General features: G+C 55.1%; 2 protein-coding genes across 2 annotated transcripts in view; one reads left to right on the forward strand and one right to left on the reverse strand.

The window, feature by feature from the left end:
- TMEM120B (transmembrane protein 120B) overlaps positions 1–6,468 on the forward strand; it is a 42,470-nt gene extending 36,002 nt beyond the window's left edge. Inside the window, exons 7-12 of the mRNA XM_044244338.1 lie at positions 476–541; positions 1,171–1,232; positions 2,509–2,601; positions 4,770–4,834; positions 5,203–5,271; positions 5,802–6,468. Of these exons, the coding sequence (XP_044100273.1) occupies positions 476–541; positions 1,171–1,232; positions 2,509–2,601; positions 4,770–4,834; positions 5,203–5,271; positions 5,802–5,915 (469 nt within the window). The 3' untranslated portion in view covers positions 5,916–6,468. The remainder of the gene's footprint in view (positions 1–475; positions 542–1,170; positions 1,233–2,508; positions 2,602–4,769; positions 4,835–5,202; positions 5,272–5,801) is intronic.
- Positions 6,469–7,468: 1,000 nt separating this feature from the next.
- On the reverse strand, positions 7,469–18,591 carry RHOF (ras homolog family member F, filopodia associated). Its single transcript, XM_044244339.1, has 5 exons — positions 18,258–18,591; positions 17,884–17,971; positions 10,016–10,125; positions 9,794–9,928; positions 7,469–9,001 (listed from the first exon to the last, which is right to left on the reverse strand). The coding sequence occupies exons 1-5, from the start codon at positions 18,387–18,389 to the stop codon at positions 8,840–8,842; spliced, it is 627 nt and encodes a 208-aa protein (XP_044100274.1). The 5' UTR covers positions 18,390–18,591; the 3' UTR covers positions 7,469–8,839.
- Positions 18,592–19,042: the final 451 nt, after the last annotated feature.

Here is a 19,042-nt window from a genome sequence, read left to right on the forward strand (position 1 = left end):
CACCCTTAGGACCTCATTTAACCTTACTTATCTCTTTAAAGTCCTTACCTCCAAATACAGTCAAATTCTAAGGTACTAGCCCTAAGGGGGTTAGGACTACAACATAGGAATTTGGGGAGCACACAGTTCTGTCCGTAACAGGCCCTGAGATGGTAATGGGCTTGGCAGGTTCAAGAGCTTCAAGGAGAGGACAGGGAGACAGAGCTTGAAGTTGGGGTGCGGTGAGGGATGTGCTTTTAGGGTAGCTGGAAGCCCCTGGAGGCCCAAGTGCTTCTGTGGGCCTCTTGACCAATCTGTGGGTGGTTTACATGTGATCGTGCATCTCTGGAGGACAAAGGAGAGGGAAAAATCATGGCTTGGGCCTGTGTCTTGGCTGGAGGCCCGCAGAGTAGCCGATACACTCATAGTCTGGGAAGCAAGAGCCACCTGTGTTTCCCTCCCGACCTGAACCCCCTTTCCTTCTCTTATCTCCAAGAATTAAAGGCTGGTGGGTGTCTCACCACTATGTGTCCACGTTCCTCTCTGGAGTGATGCTGACCTGGTGAGTGTCTCATGGGGGACCCGTGAATGGGGAGCTGGTGGTGGGCGAGGGATACCTTTGAGGCTCCTGGTATGGGCTGACTTTTAGGCCAAGAAGGAAAGCGTGAGCTTACAACCGGGCCACAGGGATCCCCTAAGCCAGCTGGGAGGTTTCTGGGGATGTCGCGGTGGTCTGCCTGCTGGGACAGAGGTGATAGGGAGTAATGGACAGAAAGAATTACAGGGATGAGGCTCGAAAGGAGGCAGACGGAGAGAGTGGAGATCAGTGAGAACTTAGGCTTCAGAATGATGATACTGGCCCCCCTGCTTCTAGAACGGGGTTAGAGCAATGACGAAAGTGATCAGGTCCAGCCCCAGGGACACTGCTGCTAAAGAAGGACAGAAATCAGGGACCTCCCTTTAATTGTAAAAGCTTTTCTTCTGAGGGCACCTGGCTGGTTCAGTTGTTGGACCATGCGACTCTTGATCTTGGGGTTGTGAGTTCGAACCCCACATTAGGTGTAGAGATTACTTAAATAATTTTTTTTAATTAAAAGCTTTTCCTTTCTCTTGGCTGGAATGGAGAGGGGCAGGGATGAATGTCTGATTTCACAGCACACCTCACCTTTGCTTTTCCCCACTTCTCCGCAGGCCCAATGGACTGATTTATCAGAAGTTTCGTAATCAGTTTTTAGCGTTTTCCATTTTTCAGAGTGAGTGCCTCTTGCCTGGATTCAGGGGAGGGGGTATGGTTTCCAGTTTCCAGTTTCCAGGTCTTTTGCTGATGGAGGCCTCTGTCATCCCTCTTCCCTTGTGAGGGGTGTGTCTAGTGTTGAAGGGAGCTTGGGGCAGGGGACGGTCCCAGAAATCCAGCAAAGAGCTCTCTGCCCCGAGATCACCACCCAGTCCTAGGGGAGGGACAGCCTGATTATCCCTACCTTCAGGAACCCCCACTGCTGCCTTTTCTTCCCTGTGTCACAGCTGGGGACCAATGGTGACTTTTGGGATATGAGTGGTGTTGGGGACACTACCTCAAAATGGAAATAAAGTATATGTTCTTTTTCTCATTTAAGAATAGCTCTAGATTAGGGCTCCTGGCTGACTTAGTCGTTAGAGCAAATGTCTCTTGATCTTGGGGTTGTAAGTTCAAGCCTCACGCTGGGTATAGAGGTAGCTTAAAAATAAAATCTTAAAAAAAAAAAAAAAGATTAGTTCTGGATTTTATATAGAGTAAACCAGTCCTAAGGGTCCCCTCTGAGAAGGGGGAGCTTGGATAGTGGGGGATAGGGACAGAAAGAGAGTTTTGTTTTTTGCCAAGTACTTGTTTGTTTCCTTTGAATTTTATTGTGTACATATTACTGACTCAAAAAATACAATTGATTTTTAAATAAAATCCTGCCAACAAATTCGAATCTGTAAAGGCAAGAATGAAAATTATGTATAATCTCACCCTTAGGAGTGATCACTGTTGATTGGTCTATGTCCTTTCAGTTTGATTTATATATGCTTATGTACTTCATTATGTTGTCTATAAATATGGGATCCCTTTGTCCACAGAGCTTTGCTTATAACCTGTTTATTTTTTTTTTAACAATAACGAAGGGTATTTTTCTATGTCAAGACACAGAATTCTACCTCATTTTTGGTAACGACTAAGTATCCCATTGTCTGAAAGTGTCTCTTGCCATCTTGGCATTAGACACAGCTCCCGGCACGGTGCCACCATTCCAGCAAGCATCTGCTCTAGAAGTTTCTAATCTCATGGGCGCTTAGTTGGGTCTTCAGATAACCTGCTCTCATTGTATTCTGGAGAAGGGATAAAGTAGGTTCTGGCTGAAGTGTGTGTGTGTGTGTGTGTGTGTGTGTGTGTTTGTTGGGGTGAGAGAGGGCGCCCTCTGGGCTGTGAAGACCCCTGCGTGTGCATGTGTGTATGCTGTGGTGGCATCCAGTCCTCTGGGCCCTGAGCCAGGCGCTGTGCTCCCCCTATAGGCTGTGTCCAGTTCCTGCAATATTATTACCAGAGAGGCTGCCTCTACCGGCTGCGTGCCCTGGGGGAGAGGAATCATCTGGACCTCACAGTGGGTGAGTAGCCTCCAGCCTGGGGAGGGGATGGAAGGTGGGGACAAGTACCGGCCCCTCCCTGCTCCCCCAGACCTCACCGCTACTCACCGCCCTGGGAGCATGAACCAGTAAGAACATAACAGCACCTACCACACAACGCCTGGGCTGCCGCCCTTTACCTGAGTTGCTTTTCATAATTCATCGTGGATTCTGTTTCAGTTGACAAGCTTGTGGCCAGCTGTGTGCCAGGCCTCCGTGCTGGCTTCTGCCTTATCCTATTTATTTATTTATTCATTTATTTATTTTTAAAAATTTTATTTATTTATTTGACAGAGAGAGAGAGAGAGGGAGCACAAGCAGGCAGAGCAGCAGGCAGAGTGAGAGGGAGAAGCAGGCTCCTCCCTGACACGGGACGGGGTTCTGTCCCAGGACTCTGGATCATGACCTGATCCGAAGGCAGTTGCCTAACCAACTGAGCCACCCAGGCACCCCATGTCTTATCCTTTTTATTTATTTATTTATTTATTTTTTAAATTTTATTTATTTATTTGAGAGAGAGACACAGTGAGAGAGAGCATGAGCGAGGAGAAGGTCAGAGAGCGAAGCAGACTCCCCATGGAGCTGGGAGCCTGATGTGGGACTCGATCCCGGGACTCCAGGATCACGCCCTGAGCCGAAGGCAGTCGTCCAACCAACTGAGCCACCCAGTTGTCCCTCTTATCCTTTTTAAAGGCCTATTTTTTGGTCTGTGCTTTGTAATACATGTAATTATACATGCATTATGTTGTGCATGTATAATTTGTGTAATATGCCTACATATATGGGCACAGGTGGCTCAGTCTGTTAAGCATCTGATTCTTGATCTCAACTCAGGTCTTGATCTCAGGGTCATGAGTTGGGTTCTCCGCTGGGCATGGAGCCTACTTAAAAAATAATACGGCTATGTATCGGGGCACCTGGGTGGCTCAGTGGGCTAAGCCTCTGCCTTCAGCTCAGGTCATGATCTCAGGGTCCTGGGATCGAGCCCTACATTGGGCTCTCTGCTCAGCGGGGAGCCTGCTTCCCCCTCTCTCTCTGCTTCTCTGCCCACTTGAGATCTGTGTCTGTCAAATGAATAAAAAAAATAATAATTAAAAAATATGGCTACAGGGATGCCTGGGTGGCTCAGTTGGTTAAGCTACTGCCTTCGGCTCAGGTCATGATCCCAGCGTCCTGGGATCGAGTCCCACATTGGGCTCCTTGCTTGGCAGGGAGCCTGCTTCTCCCTCTGCTTCTGCCTACTACTCTGTCTGCCTGTGCTCACTCTCTCTGACAAATAAATAAATAAAATATTTTAAAAAAATAAAAATAAAAAATATGGCTACATATAAATATGTAGAGAGATGCATTGGGAATGTGTGCTTAACTTTTATATATAATATACATATATATATTTTTTTTTTTCTTTTTAGAGAAAGAGAGCAAGAGAACCCAATGGGGAGGGTCAGAGGGGGAGAGAGAAAATCTTAAGCAGGCTGTATGTCCAGCTTGGAGCCTGACATGGGGCTTGATCTCAGGACGTTAAGGTCATGACCTGAGCTGAAATCAAGAGTCAGTCACTCAATCTACTGAGCCACTCCAGCACCCCTGTGCTCAGCTTCTTTAACTCACGGGTCAAGTGCCCAGTCAGAAGAGCTTGGAGAACTCTTAACTTTCTTAAGAGTTTCTTAACTCTTAACTTGGAGGAGTCTTAACTTTCACAGGAAACTAATAAAATTCTCAAATCTTTTGAGATGGTCATTTCTACCGAATTACTCTGCAGAGTAGGCCCGACTTTGTCAAGACTTACTTGAAATGATAGGTGCAGAAGTCCATTATAAAATGCAAAACCCCGTGCAGATCAAAGACATTATCAAAAACTGGTGCCTGGCCCATCAGCTTTCTGTAAGCATTGTCAAGCCCTGTGAGTTCGTGATGACTTGAGGCGTGAGAGCGGTCAGGTCCCGTGACGGGTGTTGTGCACGGTCTCTGGGTGATTTTCATACTTGAGTGCTCACACACTGATGACAGGTGAGGGCTGCCCCCCCCACCCCGTCCCACATGGTTAATCTTGGGGGACTGGCATGGCTAGGCAGTAGGCGCTTGGTGGGGCTGTGGGGGCAAATGAACCCCCTCACACCGGCCCTTCACTTCCTCCTTCGTCTCCACAGAAGGATTCCAGTCCTGGATGTGGCGGGGCCTCACCTTCCTCCTGCCTTTCCTGTTCTGTGGCCATGTGAGTCCCCTGGAATTTGTGGGTATCCCCTGTTCTGGGCTGACCCCTGGGAACAAAAGGTCCTCAGGCGTCTCCCGCATTCACCAGCCATCCCTGAGCTGGCCCCACTGAGTTCTGGGGCAGAGATAGCCCCTGGGTCCTGGGCCATAGGCAGGAGCCAGAAATGGCTCTCAGCACCAGCATGCTGAGCCCCAGATTTTTAGGCTGCTCTGGCCTAGGGTGCCCCAGTTTCATTTTGGGGGGCTCTCAGTGTCATAGGACAGTTGATACCAGAAGCTGGGAGACCTGGTCCACTCCCAGGGCTTCCCCACATGGGTGTCTGTGGGAATCCGTTGGGGATAAGTGTTGCCTGCCTCCCCTCTTTCCAGTTCTGGCAGCTCTACAATGCTGTCACGCTGTTTGAGCTCTCCAGCCACGAAGAATGCAGAGAATGGCAGGTATGGGGTCAGTGTGTGTGTGTGTGTGTGTGTGTGTGTGTGTACATGCACGCGCAGGCGTGTGCATGTGCCTGTGGCTATGGGATGAGGGTGGGGGGGTCCAGAGGACGCTTGGGCTAGCTTGGAGAGAATTCCTCAGCTACCCCTTCGCTCCCCACCATGGGGCCCTGTGCCCAGAGCACCCTGCCACTGGGGCCTGGGAGACTGTGGGAGGAAATTCGGGAAGCCAGAGACCCCCAAGTATCTGAAAACCCTACTGAATGCTGTGGGGCTGCCAGAGGAGACACCTTCCCACGCAGTTAGCCCAGATCTCTGCTTTCTGCTGTGGGAACTCTGCAGTTTGCCAGTGGCTTGTGCTAAGGGCTTGCAAGGTCACGGGGCAGGGGGTGAGGGTGGGTAGCGGGGAGGGGGGTGTGGTTCGCCAGAGAGGTGTCTCAGGAGCGAGCTGACCAGAGCAGACTCAACCTTTTCTTCCTTTCCTCTCCTCCCCCTGCCACCCCTTCCCCTGTCGCCTTCATGCCCCTGCCTAGGTGTTCGTGTTGGCGCTCACGTTCCTCGTCCTCTTCCTGGGCAATTTCCTGACCACACTCAAAGTCGTGCATGCGAAACTCCAGAAGAACAGAAACAAGGGGAAGAAGCTGTGAACCAAGGGACCTGTGCGCCCCCCCCCGCCCCCCCCTTGGGGGGTTGAAGACTGCAGGGGGTTCCAGCCCGCCCCATTGCCGCCCAGTTCTCCTCACGGTGTCTGTGGCCACTGGCAGCAGCCAGCTCGGGGGCCAGCGCATGGCGGGAAGGAGGGCCAAGGTCCCGGTCCCTGGCGGACAAGAGGAACGTGAGTCCTGCCTGTCCGTACAACCTTCGCCTGCCCCAGCCTCCCTATTTATGACCTATTCACGATGGCCTCCTCCTGACTGCCCCGGAACCCGCAGTCTTCCCTCGCTGCGCTCTTGGCTACGGTTGAGCCTGGGTCAGTCTTCCTGGGGTGGGGTGGCCGAAAGCCTCAGGGAGCCCCTCAGGTTGGGGTCTGGATGTGCCTCGCTGGGGTGCCAACCGGCTCCTTACTGATCCCCAGTGGGTGGAAGGAAAGCCCCCGGCGTCCTGTGGAACCTCCCGCCCCCGGGGCCCACCGCTTCTGCTGTAAGCTCTCCTGGCCACCGCTGCTCTGCGGTGGGGGTATTTAAGTTCTCAGAGAACCACTGTCTGTCTGTGCCTTGTGCTCTTTGCGGTTCCCAGGCTGCCGGCCACCCGGGGACAGCTGCCCTTCCTCCCGCTGGGCTTGGCCCCACGCCCCCACCCGCGTGGGCCGGAGGCGGGAGGGTTCGCTGTGACCACCAGAGGGCGCCCCAGCCTCCGCATCCCGTGGGCGGTTGGTTTTTTTTTTTGTTGTTGTTGTTGGTTTTTTTTTTTTTTTTGACACTTGAGTTTGGCTTCCTGACCTCCACCCCTCAGCCCACTTCCCGGAATCCTTGCAGCGAGTTCTCAGAGTGGGACCCGCACTTCGGCGCTGGCTGAGACTCAGGCCATCGTGGAGTTCACCCACCCTCCCCACTTTCCCTCCCTTCCCCTCAGGTTCTGGAATGCGGTGGAGAGAGTCTGAGCAGGTTCCCTTCTAGGTGGCACTTGGGAGGTCAGGACAAACCCGCTGGGCACCTTGTGTCCGATTCTGTATTTGAAGAGAGGGTGAAGAAGCCGGCAGGCTTGGGGGAATGTTCTGCCTCCGCTCCCCCACAAGCTGCAGCCCTCTCCCACACACGAGTCTCAGCTCCCCTTAACTACCTCCCTACGGGTCCTCTGGGCGGAGTTCACAGCCGGCACCCTCAGTCCTGCTTGGGCCTCCAGAGGAGTTTGCGTTTTTTGAACTGTTACATTTTTAAGAAGTTTCCCTTCCACCCCAGCAAGAGTCTGCATAAAAACCCAGATTTCTACTTTCCTTAGAAAAATGGAAAACTCTGGACTGGGCTAGCTGCCTGCTTAGGATGGGGTACTTGCTTTCTGGGTGCCACACACCCGCCGCTCCCTTTCATACCTGCCCTCTCTCACTCCTTTGGGTCTTCTGTCTGGCCCTGAGGCACCTGGGTTTTCCTGAGACTAATGAGTCGGCAAGCATCTTCTGTAAAGGGCCAGATAACTGGTCCCCATTTCCCTCAGCAGCAGCTGTAGGGCCAAAGCCGCCAATACCTAAATAAATGGGTGTGGCTGAGTCTCAACAAAACTTTATTTACAAAAACACACAGCTGCCAGATTTGGTCCACAGAGTATGGTTTGCTAACCGCCACTCTATACCATCACTTGTCCATGAGGCCTTGGGGAACCAGTGTGGGGTGCGGTGGGATGGGATGGGATGGGATACAGGAGTCTCTCTCTTTCTCTTTCCAGCAGCTGACTTCAGAGGCTTAGGCTTAGTGGGGGCTGAGGCAGGAGATCCCTGGGATGGCTTGAGGGGGCTCCTGCCCAGCTTCAGTAACACGGACCTGTAGCTCACCCAGGAAGTAAGCAGCTCTCCTTCTCCAGGGCATTAGAATCACCTGGAGCAATTGTTTAAAAACTCCTGGCCCCAGACCTTCCAGAAAGTTCAGTGAATCTACAGCCGGGGGTTGCATGTTTTTGCAGGAGGCCAGGATAGTCTCAGCTTGGCAGCAGTGGAGGCTGTGAGGGAGAGGAGGGAGCGTGATGACTATTAAAATGAGTCAGTACTGTCCTTTTGCAGATAGGGAAACAGTCTGCATTGAGAAGTGACTTGCCCACGATCACTTGCAGCTGATGTCACTCTTTGTCTTGAGTTTCCGGCAGTGGGGGGGTTGCAGGTGAGGCGCCCTGGAGCAGGGCTTGGGTGGGTGGGCCAGGGTACCTTTTGCTTCTTGAGAAAGTCTCTTCTCCCCCTTGGGCATGTGCACCCAGCTCTGGGAAGATGGCAGCCGAGCCGAAGGTTGAGACTGAAGTCTTCGGGGGGGTGAGGGGTAGGGGCCGGTGCCAGCCCCCATGTCCGGGCTGGTGCGTGCGCTGTCCCGATAAGTCCCCATCCCACTGTGGCCCGCACGTTCCTGGAGGAAGGAAGCCAGAAGCTGGAGGAAGCAGCCGTGCCTATCTCAGGAGCCCAGGGAGGCGGGTGACGCAGGAGCGGCGGGCTTGGTGGGGGGCCGTGTGGAGTGCTGACAAATCCACATTTATCCACGCACGTACCAGAGGTGGCTGTTTCAAGCATAGGTTCTCAGGACCTATCGGGTGTGCAAAGGGGGACACACATGGCTGGGGGGAGGCTGTGTACTCCCGCGTCCTAGGGACAAATGCTGATTCTAGGGTACAGAGGGACTGAGTCTGGGACCCTCACCCACCTCCTTGCAGGCATGGGAACCCTGAGGTGAGTTCATGGCCAGAGCCCCAGCTGGGAAAGGAGAGATCTCCAGAATGTTCTAAAAGTCTAGCCACAGGCTCCAGACACACGGAGACCCCTAACTCAAAGTGCCATTGGAAAGCTGGGGACAGAGCAGGATCTTGGGGTACAGTCCGGGCCTAGCAGCCTAGGCCCTGTCAGTCTTGCCATGAGGGCTGTATGCCCTGCCTGGAGGGGTCAGAGCAGCAGGCACAACGGGCGTTTCTGCCGCTGTGCTTTCTTCAGCGCATTGAGGGCAACCTTGGCCGCTGCTCGGAAGACGTCTTCCACATTCTCCCGAAACTTGGCAGAACATTCCAGGTAGAGGGCGGCTCGGATCTGTTCGCAGGCGCTCTGGCCCTGGGTTGGAGGGAGGGGCTGGCATTAGATGAGCCTGGAGCATGGGGCACCTCCTGACAGCCCCCCCATGGATCTGGGAACTTGGAGCTGGCTTTGGGGACTCTCCAAAGCGGGGCAAAGGTCTAGGCCCTTCCCCCATCCCAGGCCCAGTCCCCAGCAGTGTTTGTGGATGGAACGGAAGGGCCTGTGGTGTGGCCCAAGAGCTGCAGCGGAGAAGCCCCATCCTTGCCTCTACCCTGCCCTCCCTACTGGCCCCCACATCCCCACCACCACCTCAGGTGGAGAGGGGGCTGCGTCCCAACGCCGGGCCTCTGTGTGCGCCAGGCCTGTGACAAGAGCTAGAGGCCTCCAGACAAAAAGGGCTTCCTCCATTCCCCCCACCCCGTCCCTTCCCACAAGCTCCATCCAGGAAACGGAGCTGGCGAGGACAGTAAAAACTAGCTCTTCTTCCAAAATTTACTTTTATTAATGCTTATTCCTCTTTATTAAACTTTTTTACTAGTTTTCCTTTGTGTTCCTTTTCTTGTCCCACGCCTCACCCAGAAAAGCCGCAGGGTTTGGTTTTGCCTACGACCCTCACGGCTAGGGGAGCCCTGCTCTCGAGCAAAGCCTGCCTCTCCAGTCCCGTGCAGCAGGAGGGACAGGATCTTGGCTCCGCTGCGGGTCAGTCGTGTCCCTCTCAACCTTGTCTCTCGGGGTCTCCGTTTCTCCCCTGTGTGACGGGATGGGAACAGCCCGAGCCCCAGGGTTGTAAGGATTAAATGAGATGGGGGTGGGGGACCCCTTCCTGACCTGCATGTAGGTGATGGGCTCCAGCTGGGCCGCCCGGAGCTTCCGAAGCTGCTCCTTGTCTTTCCGCAGGTCTGTCTTGCAGCCAATGAGCACCATGGGGGTCCCACGGCAGAAATGTGTCACCTCAGGGAACCACTGCGGAGGGAGAGGGCAGGCCTCAGGGCTAAGGCCAGATTCGGGGGCCCCACCCCCAGGACAGGCTGGCTGCGTCACGGGCCTCACCTTGATGAGGACATTGTCATAGCTGGTGGGGTTCATGACGTCATAGCAGATGAGCACAAGGTGGGTATTCTGATAGGACAGGGGCCGAAGCCGGTCATAATCTTCCTGCCCTGGAATGGGAGAGGAGGTAGGGGTCAGGGAGGCACCCCCTCCTTGTCCACTTGAGTCTGGGCTCTGTCTCTAAGGCCTGGGTTTGCTCCTCTATAAAACAGAGGGGGCAGCCCACAGTAGCAAAGATAAGAGGAGATAAAACCCAGGCAGGGCTCAGAACCAGGTCTGATTACAGGGTAATCATGAGAAGCAGGAGAAACTGCTAGCAATTATGTCCTTGGCAATTACTGCCAACCCCCTCCCCAACCCCCCAGCTTGCCCTGGCGCTCAGGTTGAAGAGAACAGACTCGGGCCAGATCAGCTCCCCTCCCAGAAGAAGGTTTGGGTCTGGGGCACGACCAGGCCACTGCAGGATCTGGGAGGGGACCCCCAGGCCCAGAGGCCTGGCCTTGGGTTGAATTCCTCCTGCCCTTCTGTGAACCCCAGGAGGAAAGTGGTGGGGGTACAGCTGGTGCCCGGCCCCTCACCTGTGCCACTGAATCAGCTGCCAAGGCTCGGTGTGGTTTTTTAATGTTTTTTTTTTAATGCCTTTTAGTAATTTTTTTACGTTGGCAATTTCAAACTTAGAAAAAAGTTGCAAAAATGGTGCCAAGAACTCCCTTCCTGGGGCGCCTGGGTGGCTCAGTGGGTTAAGCCTCTGCCTTCAGCTCAGGTCATGGTCTCGGGGTCCTGGGATCGAGCCCCGCATCGGGCTCTCTGCTCGGCAGGGAGCCTGCTTCCCTTTCTCTCTCTGCCTGCCTCTCTGCCTACTTGTGATCTCTGTCTGTCAAATAAATAAATAAAATCTTTAAAAAAAAAAAAAAACTCCCTTCCTGAGATTCCTGAGTGTTTATATTTTGCCCCACTTGTCCTCTTCTATGTAAACACTTCAACAGGCAAGCGTAATTGTGCGCGTTCAGCGGCTTCACCCCAGGACAGTGCCTGCAGATTTCTAAGAACTAGCGTTCCATCATCTCGCGGAGAAAGGCAGCCAGCTGGGGCAACCACCGCAGACTCTGTGCTCCAACCCAGCCCACGGGCCACATTCACATCTCAGTGGGGGTGTCCTGTAGGTTTGCTCGCGTCCTACAAACTGTCCCCTCTCCTAATCTTAGTCCATGTCTTTCTAGACCTGTACTGTCTGGTAGGGTAGCTGCTAGCCCCATGTGGCTGTTTAAACTAATTAACATTAAAAATTCAGGTTCTCCATTGCACTAGCTACATTTCAAGTGATTAATTGCAACACAGGGCTAGTGGCTCCCGTAACAGGCAGTGTGGATACCCGACATCCCATCACCACAGAAAGTTCTATTGGACAGCATGGCTCCATCCCCATGCAAATCACCACTGGCCTCCTGTGATCCATGCTGCCCCTCAACAACCCATTCTCCACCCGGCAGTTGGTTGAATCTAAGATAAGATCCTGCCTCTCTCCCCTCAAATGAAGAATACCTTCAATGGCTCCCTATTGTCCTTTATATAAAATCCAAACTTCTCCCAAGGGTCCGCATGACCTGGCACCCCCAGACCCTGACCTTTTCTCCCCCCCCATCCCAGCCCCCAACCCCCTGCTCACAGTTTCTCAAACCCACCAAGCTCTTGTACCTCAGGGCCTTTGTACTTGCTCCCCTCCCCCAACCTGGAATGCTTTCCCTACTTACCAGCCCCCCTTTCCTTCTTAGCCTTTTACTTTAAGACATTCAAACTGAATGTCCACATTATTTCCTTCTTCAAGATAATTGTCTTCTCTCTACTTCTCCACAGTAACACCACTTTATGCTTTACACACATTTAGAGTGCTTCTGCCTATGAACAGTTAAGAAATCCTTACAGCCATCACCTGATGGGCTAGACAGGAAGTGAAGAATATTTCCATTTCCACAGAAACTGAACTTAAGAGAAGTGACCTCCCCGAGGTCACTGCACCAGTGACCCAGCCAGGGCTTAGCTCCAGTCTGTCCGGGTCCCGGTGGAGCTGTGCTGCTGACAGCCAGCGGTGCTCTAGTTGGTTCTGCATTGTGCAAACATAGCTTCTGGGCCCCTACGATGTTACAACGTGCATGTCTGATCTGTTAGAAATCTGGCGGGAGGGGCGCCTGGGTGGCTCAGTGGGTTAAAGCCTCTGCCTTCGGCTCAGGTCATGGTCCCAGGGTCCTGGGATCGAGCCCCGCATCGGGCTCTCTGCTCGGCAGGGAGCCTGCTTTCCTCCTCTCTCTCTGTCTGCCTCTCTGCCTACTTGTGCTCTCTGTCTGTCAAATAAATAAATAAAATCTTTAAAAAAAAAAAATCTGGCGGGAGTGGACAAGTAGCTGCAAAATGGGCCTCCTGGGCTCTGTCAGCTTCCCTCCTCCTGACCAAGGCCTTCCCTCACCACACAGCATCTGCCCCCCGCCCTGGGTGTCCACAGCCTGGGCCTGCCTCCCCAGGGCCTGTAAGTGCCCTGAGTACTGAGTAAGGGACCTTGTCTGTCCTTAAAAATCATCACCGACGCCTGGCAGGTGTCCAGTCAGGCCTGGCTACTCATTGCCTGAAGCCTTTCCGCTCCGGTCTGATGCAGCAGAGAGCAGGGCTGCTACGGCCCAGGGGTTTAGTAACTCGGGCTGGGGAGGATTTCAGCAGAAGTCGGGCTGCAGGGGCTGGGAGGAAGAAGTCAGACTGAGCCTGCCCCCTGCCCCGGGGGCCTCTGCTCTTGCCCATCCCTCTTCAAAAGGTTCTTGCCCAGGTAGCATGCCTTGCTCCCTCCTTTCCTTCACGTCTGCAGAAATACCACCTCCTCCAGGAGAGCTCCCTTGACTGCTGCCCCACCCCCCACCATGGCTCTGTTATTCTTCCATATGTTGGGTTTTGGTTTGGCTCTGTCTGCCCCATGAACACAGAAGCCCCGAGGACAGTTACGGCGCCAGGCCAGTGGTGAAGGAACAAACAAATGAGTGTGGGTTAAGGTGTCACGCTAACCTCTCCGGTTTCCCGCAAGGGCATTTCATTTCTGTCACCTGTGTCCACTTAAGCTGCCGCCCTGGGGAGCTAAGCCAGGCCGAGAAAGTTCTTCCTGTAAGGAGCCCATGAGGCCGAGAGGGACCTTTTCCAAGGTCGTAGACAGGTTCCCTGTGAGCTGGAGCGCCAACTCGGTCAACACTAGGGTCACTCCAGGGCCACGCCACTCTAAAACTGCCACAGACTCTCCCAGGAAGGCTTCTCCGGACTTCCCAATTGGGAATCAACCTCATTTCCGTACGAATGGTTTCCTCACCTGTGAAATAGGTACTTGAGAAGCGGTGAGTTTGATAACAATACTAAAAGGGGTGACAATCAACCACACACGTAGCAATGCCCCCTTGTCATGAAGGCTCTTACGCTTGCTCACGGCTTCGCTTGAAGCCCAGCGCCTACACTAAGCCGTCATACCTCATTATGACGCTAACAAGGTAAGGCGATTGCCGCCGCATTTTACAGATGCAGAAACTGATGCACAGAGAGGTGAAGTGAGTTGCCTTAAGGTCGCACAGCTAAGGAGAAGCTCCGTAAGACTACTGGGGTGGGGGGGGATGCCTCTCTCTCAGCCCACTCCAGAGGCTAGGGAACTGTCCTCACCCTACAAGTCCCAGGCCTGACCAAAAGGCTGCCAACACAGGTATTGAGAGAGAGAGAGAGAAAGGGAGTAGCGGCCCTGGGAGGGGATGGGCAGCCAGCTTGGATCCTAGCTCCCTCCTCCAGGCTGCCTTCCTGACTTGACTGGGCCTGGCTCAACTTTTCGCAAGACTCAGTGTGGACCTCCACGTGGGGACCAGGCCTGCAAAAGATGGACATGTTGACCTTGTGTCCCCCCTAGACGCCTCTCCCATAGGAGTCAGGAGAACCAAGCTACACGCAGACTCGTTCTATGACCTGGGTGCCTTCCCCCTCTCTGGAGCTCAGTTATCCAGCAGAGGGGATGCTTACCCTGCCCCCCATACCGGATGTAAAGGACTTGTAGGCTAAGCAAAGCTGAACAAAGGTGAAGGACTGCTACTATGGTTACGGTTAAAACAGAAACTTCTGGGGATGGGGGCCTGGGCGGGGATCTAACCCCAGATCTTTGGACCCACAAGCTTTAGGGGGCCCCCAGCCACAAGGTGATACTCTGGCCCTCCCCGTTGATGCACACTAATGCCAAGACTTAAAGGGGCCGAGTCCCCTGTCCAGCAGCACACCGGGGTCCCACTCTGGCCTCTGCAGATGGGCCTGCACGGAGTTACGTGCAAAGGGATGCATTTGTTTGTAGCCAGGAAAGGTCTTCTGGGCCACAGCTTCCCTTGAAAGTGGCCCATCTTCCTGAAGCTGGTGGGGCTGTGGGGCAGGGAGCAAGTGAGGCTCTCACCTCATACGAGAGTATTTCCTTTGTGGGAAGGAGCTCTGTTGTGTCAGTCACTTTCCAGAGGCAGGGGTCTCTAAGGCCTGGAGCTAAGCTGAGAAGAGGGTGTCCCTGGGCCACAGTGATCCCCGTATCTGCTGGACACACAGAGAGCTGGTGGTTACCAGCTCCAGCCAGGGCGTTGGTCAGGGGAGGGGCGCAGGCAGTGTGAGAAGGGGAAGCTGCCAGAAGAGGAACCCACTTCCCCACCCACCTGCGTTTCCTCCCCAGAGGAAGGAGGGGCTGCGCAGGCCCAGCCTGGAGCCTAGGAGGCCACTCTGACTGGAGGCTTCAGCTCTTCAAGCCCCCAGGCCTTCTGGCTCTTAGCCCCCTGGGCCCTGATTCCCTGACTCAGCAACTCCTCTGTCCGTCCCAAACCTCACTGTTCCCATTGTTTCCATCTCAGGCTGGGAAGGGGACCACAGCTCCCCACCTCCCCGGGCAACCCTCATCCCATCCTGAACGCCCCGCCCCTGGGCCCCACCCCAAGACCCAGACAGCTTTACCCCTAGCCGGTGTCTTATCATCCCACCTTGCCTCGGCCTCCCCTCTGCCCAGCAAACCTCCGACCGCACCACAGCTTCCTGCCTCTGAGGGTGTCAGGCCCACAGCCGGTGAGGCTGGTAGGGCAAGAGCTCACTGTGCTTGCCTCCCCTCCTGTCAGCACTGAGAGCTCTGTCGCCCCTCCAACCTCCCTCCCACTGCTGTGGTGTCTGCGTCTGCTTCCGCAGGATGGAGACCAGCAGCCAGACTGGCCTCCCACGCAGACCCCTACGGCCCAGGTCCTGGCTATGGAGAAATTCGGCCTTCCAGTGCCAACCCTGTTCCATAGCTCTGGTCACCGGTGGTCAGTTGGAAAGATGGCACTCTGCACCACCATCCCCCACCACGGGGTCTAGCTCAGCAGGTTCCAGAACCGTCTACAACCTTTACAAGCCTTGTCTCTGGCTCAGCCACTCCCCTCACCCCCCTTACTCTCTCCCTCTACTTGGTCCACTGGGCCTCCTTTCCTGCCACTGATTTTTTATCTCTGTCCAACCACAGGTAGAGACAATCTCACTGCCTTTATCACATGGAACATTCTCCAGGAGAGCCTCTGCCTCCAATCTCTTTTGCATTCATTCCGCAGTCACCGTGCTGGGCACTGGCACATGGAAACGGAATGACCCAGTCTCTCCTTCACGTTCCTTGTGACAGGGCTTCCTGGGTCACAGAGGGACACCCCAGAAGGAGTGGCCACATTTCTTTCTCCTTGAATATTCATTCATCCCTGGGCTCTCTTGCTGACCATGAAGCCAATCGACTTCCTAGGACTCCACTGAGTCATTCAACCCCCAGCTCTGTTTCTCTGCTGCTTGCAATGGTCCTTCGGGGAGGGCAGGGTGGAGGCCAGCCTGGAGCTCTTCAGGCCTTCGAATCCCAACAGGTTGGACTTGGGTCTGAGCCTGAATGGCCGGGCAGGGGTGGAGGGGGCTTAAAAAATCATGACAACAATTAGCCCTTCCCAAGGACCAACCCCCGTGTTACACATCACATGGATCTAATTTAATTCTCAAGACTAATCTAGTTAGCCCTGATTACAGATGAGGAAACTGAGGCCCAGATGACACATAGCCGGGGAGCCAGCATCAAAGCCTAGGTCTGACTCCAAAGCATGTGGCGGGAAGAGCATCATTGCTGTGGTGGCCACGTGCCTCTGATGACCGGGCCTGGAGCCTCTCCAGTCTCTCCTGCAGCAGCTGTGAGTGCAAGTCCGTCCTTTACACCAAACAGAAAACTTCTGGAACCTCCACACCACAATCGGCCCTAACATGTTCTTTGAGCATCTTTCTCTGGGTGCGGCCACAAAGACCAGAAGTGGCCCCTGTGCTGGGTCTGATGGGGGAGGCTTCCATGAATAGTGAACCCCAGGGATCTGATAGGAGAGGCCCTGAGGTCCTGGAGGACAGAGAAGAGTGAAAACTGGCACCTCACCCACAAAGTGGGGCTCATGGGCCTGGCCCTCCCTGGGTTCCCGACAGAAAGTATGTGAAACTGAAAGTATCCCAGAAATACCATAAGTTTTACGGCTCTCACAATGCTCCTGAGGGAGTTTCTCAGCAACCTTTGCCTTTCTCAGTTCTCAGGGCTGGGAACAGGGCCCTGTTGGGGGGGGACACTTTTGGGGCCCTCAACCAACAAGAGGGGGTCCCTAGAAGCCACTACAGGGCAGGGTCCACCATACAGTAAAGGCTGCTGAAATCAGGAATGGAGGAGGGGCCTGGGGATGGGCCAATCCCTTTTCTGATTCTCTGCACGGTGGAACGGATAGATGCCACTGGCTGCCTACGGTTAGGGGATGTCTGGATTTTGGCTCCATCCAAGGCTAGTGGAGACTTCCCCTAGCATATACAAGGGTTGGCTGGCAGGGGACAGGGCACCCGATGACGTGGTTCCATGCAGGTCACTAAACATTGAGACAGAGAGGTGGGGTGAGATCCTGACCTTTGTTCCCCAGTGGTTCAGCCCAGGAGGGGATTGAGGGCAGGATGGAGGCTCCTTGAGGGCAGACACCCAACAACAGCCCCCCCCCCGGCCCCCCTCCCCCGTGCCGCCGGATACCCCCCCTCCCCAAACAGGGTCTCTGAGAACTGACAGGATTAGCATAAATCCACTTGCATTAGGAGCCACAGGTGGCCAAGAGAATCTTATTCTGGATTTGGGAGCTCTGCTCCTTCCTCGGTGTTTGGTTTATTCCCAGGGAACAAGAAAGACACAGAATTGTAGCCAGAATCCTAGAACTACAGGCTCAAAATGACCACAGAATTCCAGAACCGTGTATTGTACCAGATGGAATCCCAGGAGTGTGGAACTCAGAATTAGTGTGGAACCCAGAATTTATGTCCACAGGACCCTGGAGCCTCAGGAGTGTCAACCACAAAATCCTGGAGTCACAGGCTCTGATCTGTAGCCCAGAGTATTCTAGAACCACAGGACCCAGAAATTCAGCCCACAGGATCCTAGCACCAGGAGACTCAAATCCGCAGCCCACAGAATCTTAAGAGACCACAGCATGCAACACACGAAAGCCTGGAACCATGGGAAGCAGAAGCGATGCCCACGGTTTTCTAGAACCACAGGAGAGGAATGAAGCCATGGGTTCTCAGCACATTAGTGCTAGCAGGGTGGCCCAGGAGCTCCTCTCATTCAAGTCCCCTCCTTTCAAATATGGGGTGACTGAGGCCCTCTGAGCCTCCAGGGCCACCCTGCCAGAGCCCCTCGCGGCCCTCAGGAGTGCTGGGAGGTCAGGGCCCCACAGCGGCTGGTGGGCGGGGATGCCCGGAGGGGGTCGCCCCGGCGGGGGAAACCCTTCGGGCACCCGGGACCCTCGGTGCGCAGGCGCACTCACCGGCGGTATCGTATAGGTTCAGGGTCACCTCCTTGCTGCCCACAGTCACGCTGGCCGTGTACTTCTCGAACACGGATGGGGCGTAGTCCTGTCGGAGAAGGGGTCGGCCGGTTCTTAAGGGGTGCGACGGGGGGGGCCCAGGGCTCAGCTGCGCCGCCCCCCTTCACCCCATCCAGCTCAGCTCCCCTCACCCTGCTGGGCTCTGGAATTCCCGAGGGGGCGCCCCGGGGTGGCGGCTGCCTCTCTACGCACAGGACGCCGGGGAGCCGGGGTCCAGGCTCAAGGGGCAGGCTGAAGGCCGTCCGTCGCCCCCAGTGGTCCCAAGCCCGTTTGCCCCGCAGTCTCACCCCCACCAACCCCCCGGCGGGCCTCACCTCAGGGAAGGAGCCCTGGCTGTACACCATAAGCAATGATGTCTTGCCGCAGCCACCGTCACCCACGATCACGATCTTCAGCTCCTTCCTGCCCGGGCCCGCATTCGGGCCCGGGGCCCCGGGGGCATCCATAGCTGTGAGCAGCCGGCACCCGCAACCGCGCGCGGGGCAGTCTTCTGGGGCTGAACGATCGGGAGCGGGGGCGGAATCCAGGGGGCGGGGCGAGATAAACCCCGCCCACTATGTGCCGGCATCGCCTCCGCCAGGCAGCCACCCGGGCCCACCTCCCAGCCTCAGTTTTCCTTTCTGTTCGGTCCCGGACCGGGGCGTTCACTTTTCATTCCCAGGGAAACTGAGGCAACTGAGAAACGGGGGCACTCAGCCTGAAGCGCGGCTCCCACTCCCTTCCCTTCATGTCAAGGCGCGCCCCCCACCGACAAGATTCGATCGTTTCCGCCGTTCCTCGCAGGGCACCTCTGATTGGCAGGCTCCGCCTTCGGCAGGGCACCTCTGATTGGCCGGTTCGCCCCCCCTCCATCGGACAGAGACCCTTTGATTGGCGGATCGTTGCCCCAGCACCAGGAGTCCAGGAGCCTCGGTCTCAGGCTCAGGGAAAAACCCCTGGTCGTTTCCCCGCCTCAGCTGTGTGGCCTGGGGCAAGTCGGCTTCTGACCTGGTCCCCCACGAGGTAGGTTGTTAGTGCCAGGGAGGATGCTGGCATGGGGCCCGTGTCTGCTCACCTAGACCAGCCCTACGGGAGCCAGTGATGGGGTTGGGGTTGGGGA

The sequence above is a fragment of the Neovison vison genome, chromosome 3 (genome assembly GCF_020171115.1).
Source record: "Neovison vison isolate M4711 chromosome 3, ASM_NN_V1, whole genome shotgun sequence".
In the NCBI taxonomy this organism is placed as follows: Eukaryota; Metazoa; Chordata; class Mammalia; order Carnivora; family Mustelidae; genus Neogale; species Neogale vison.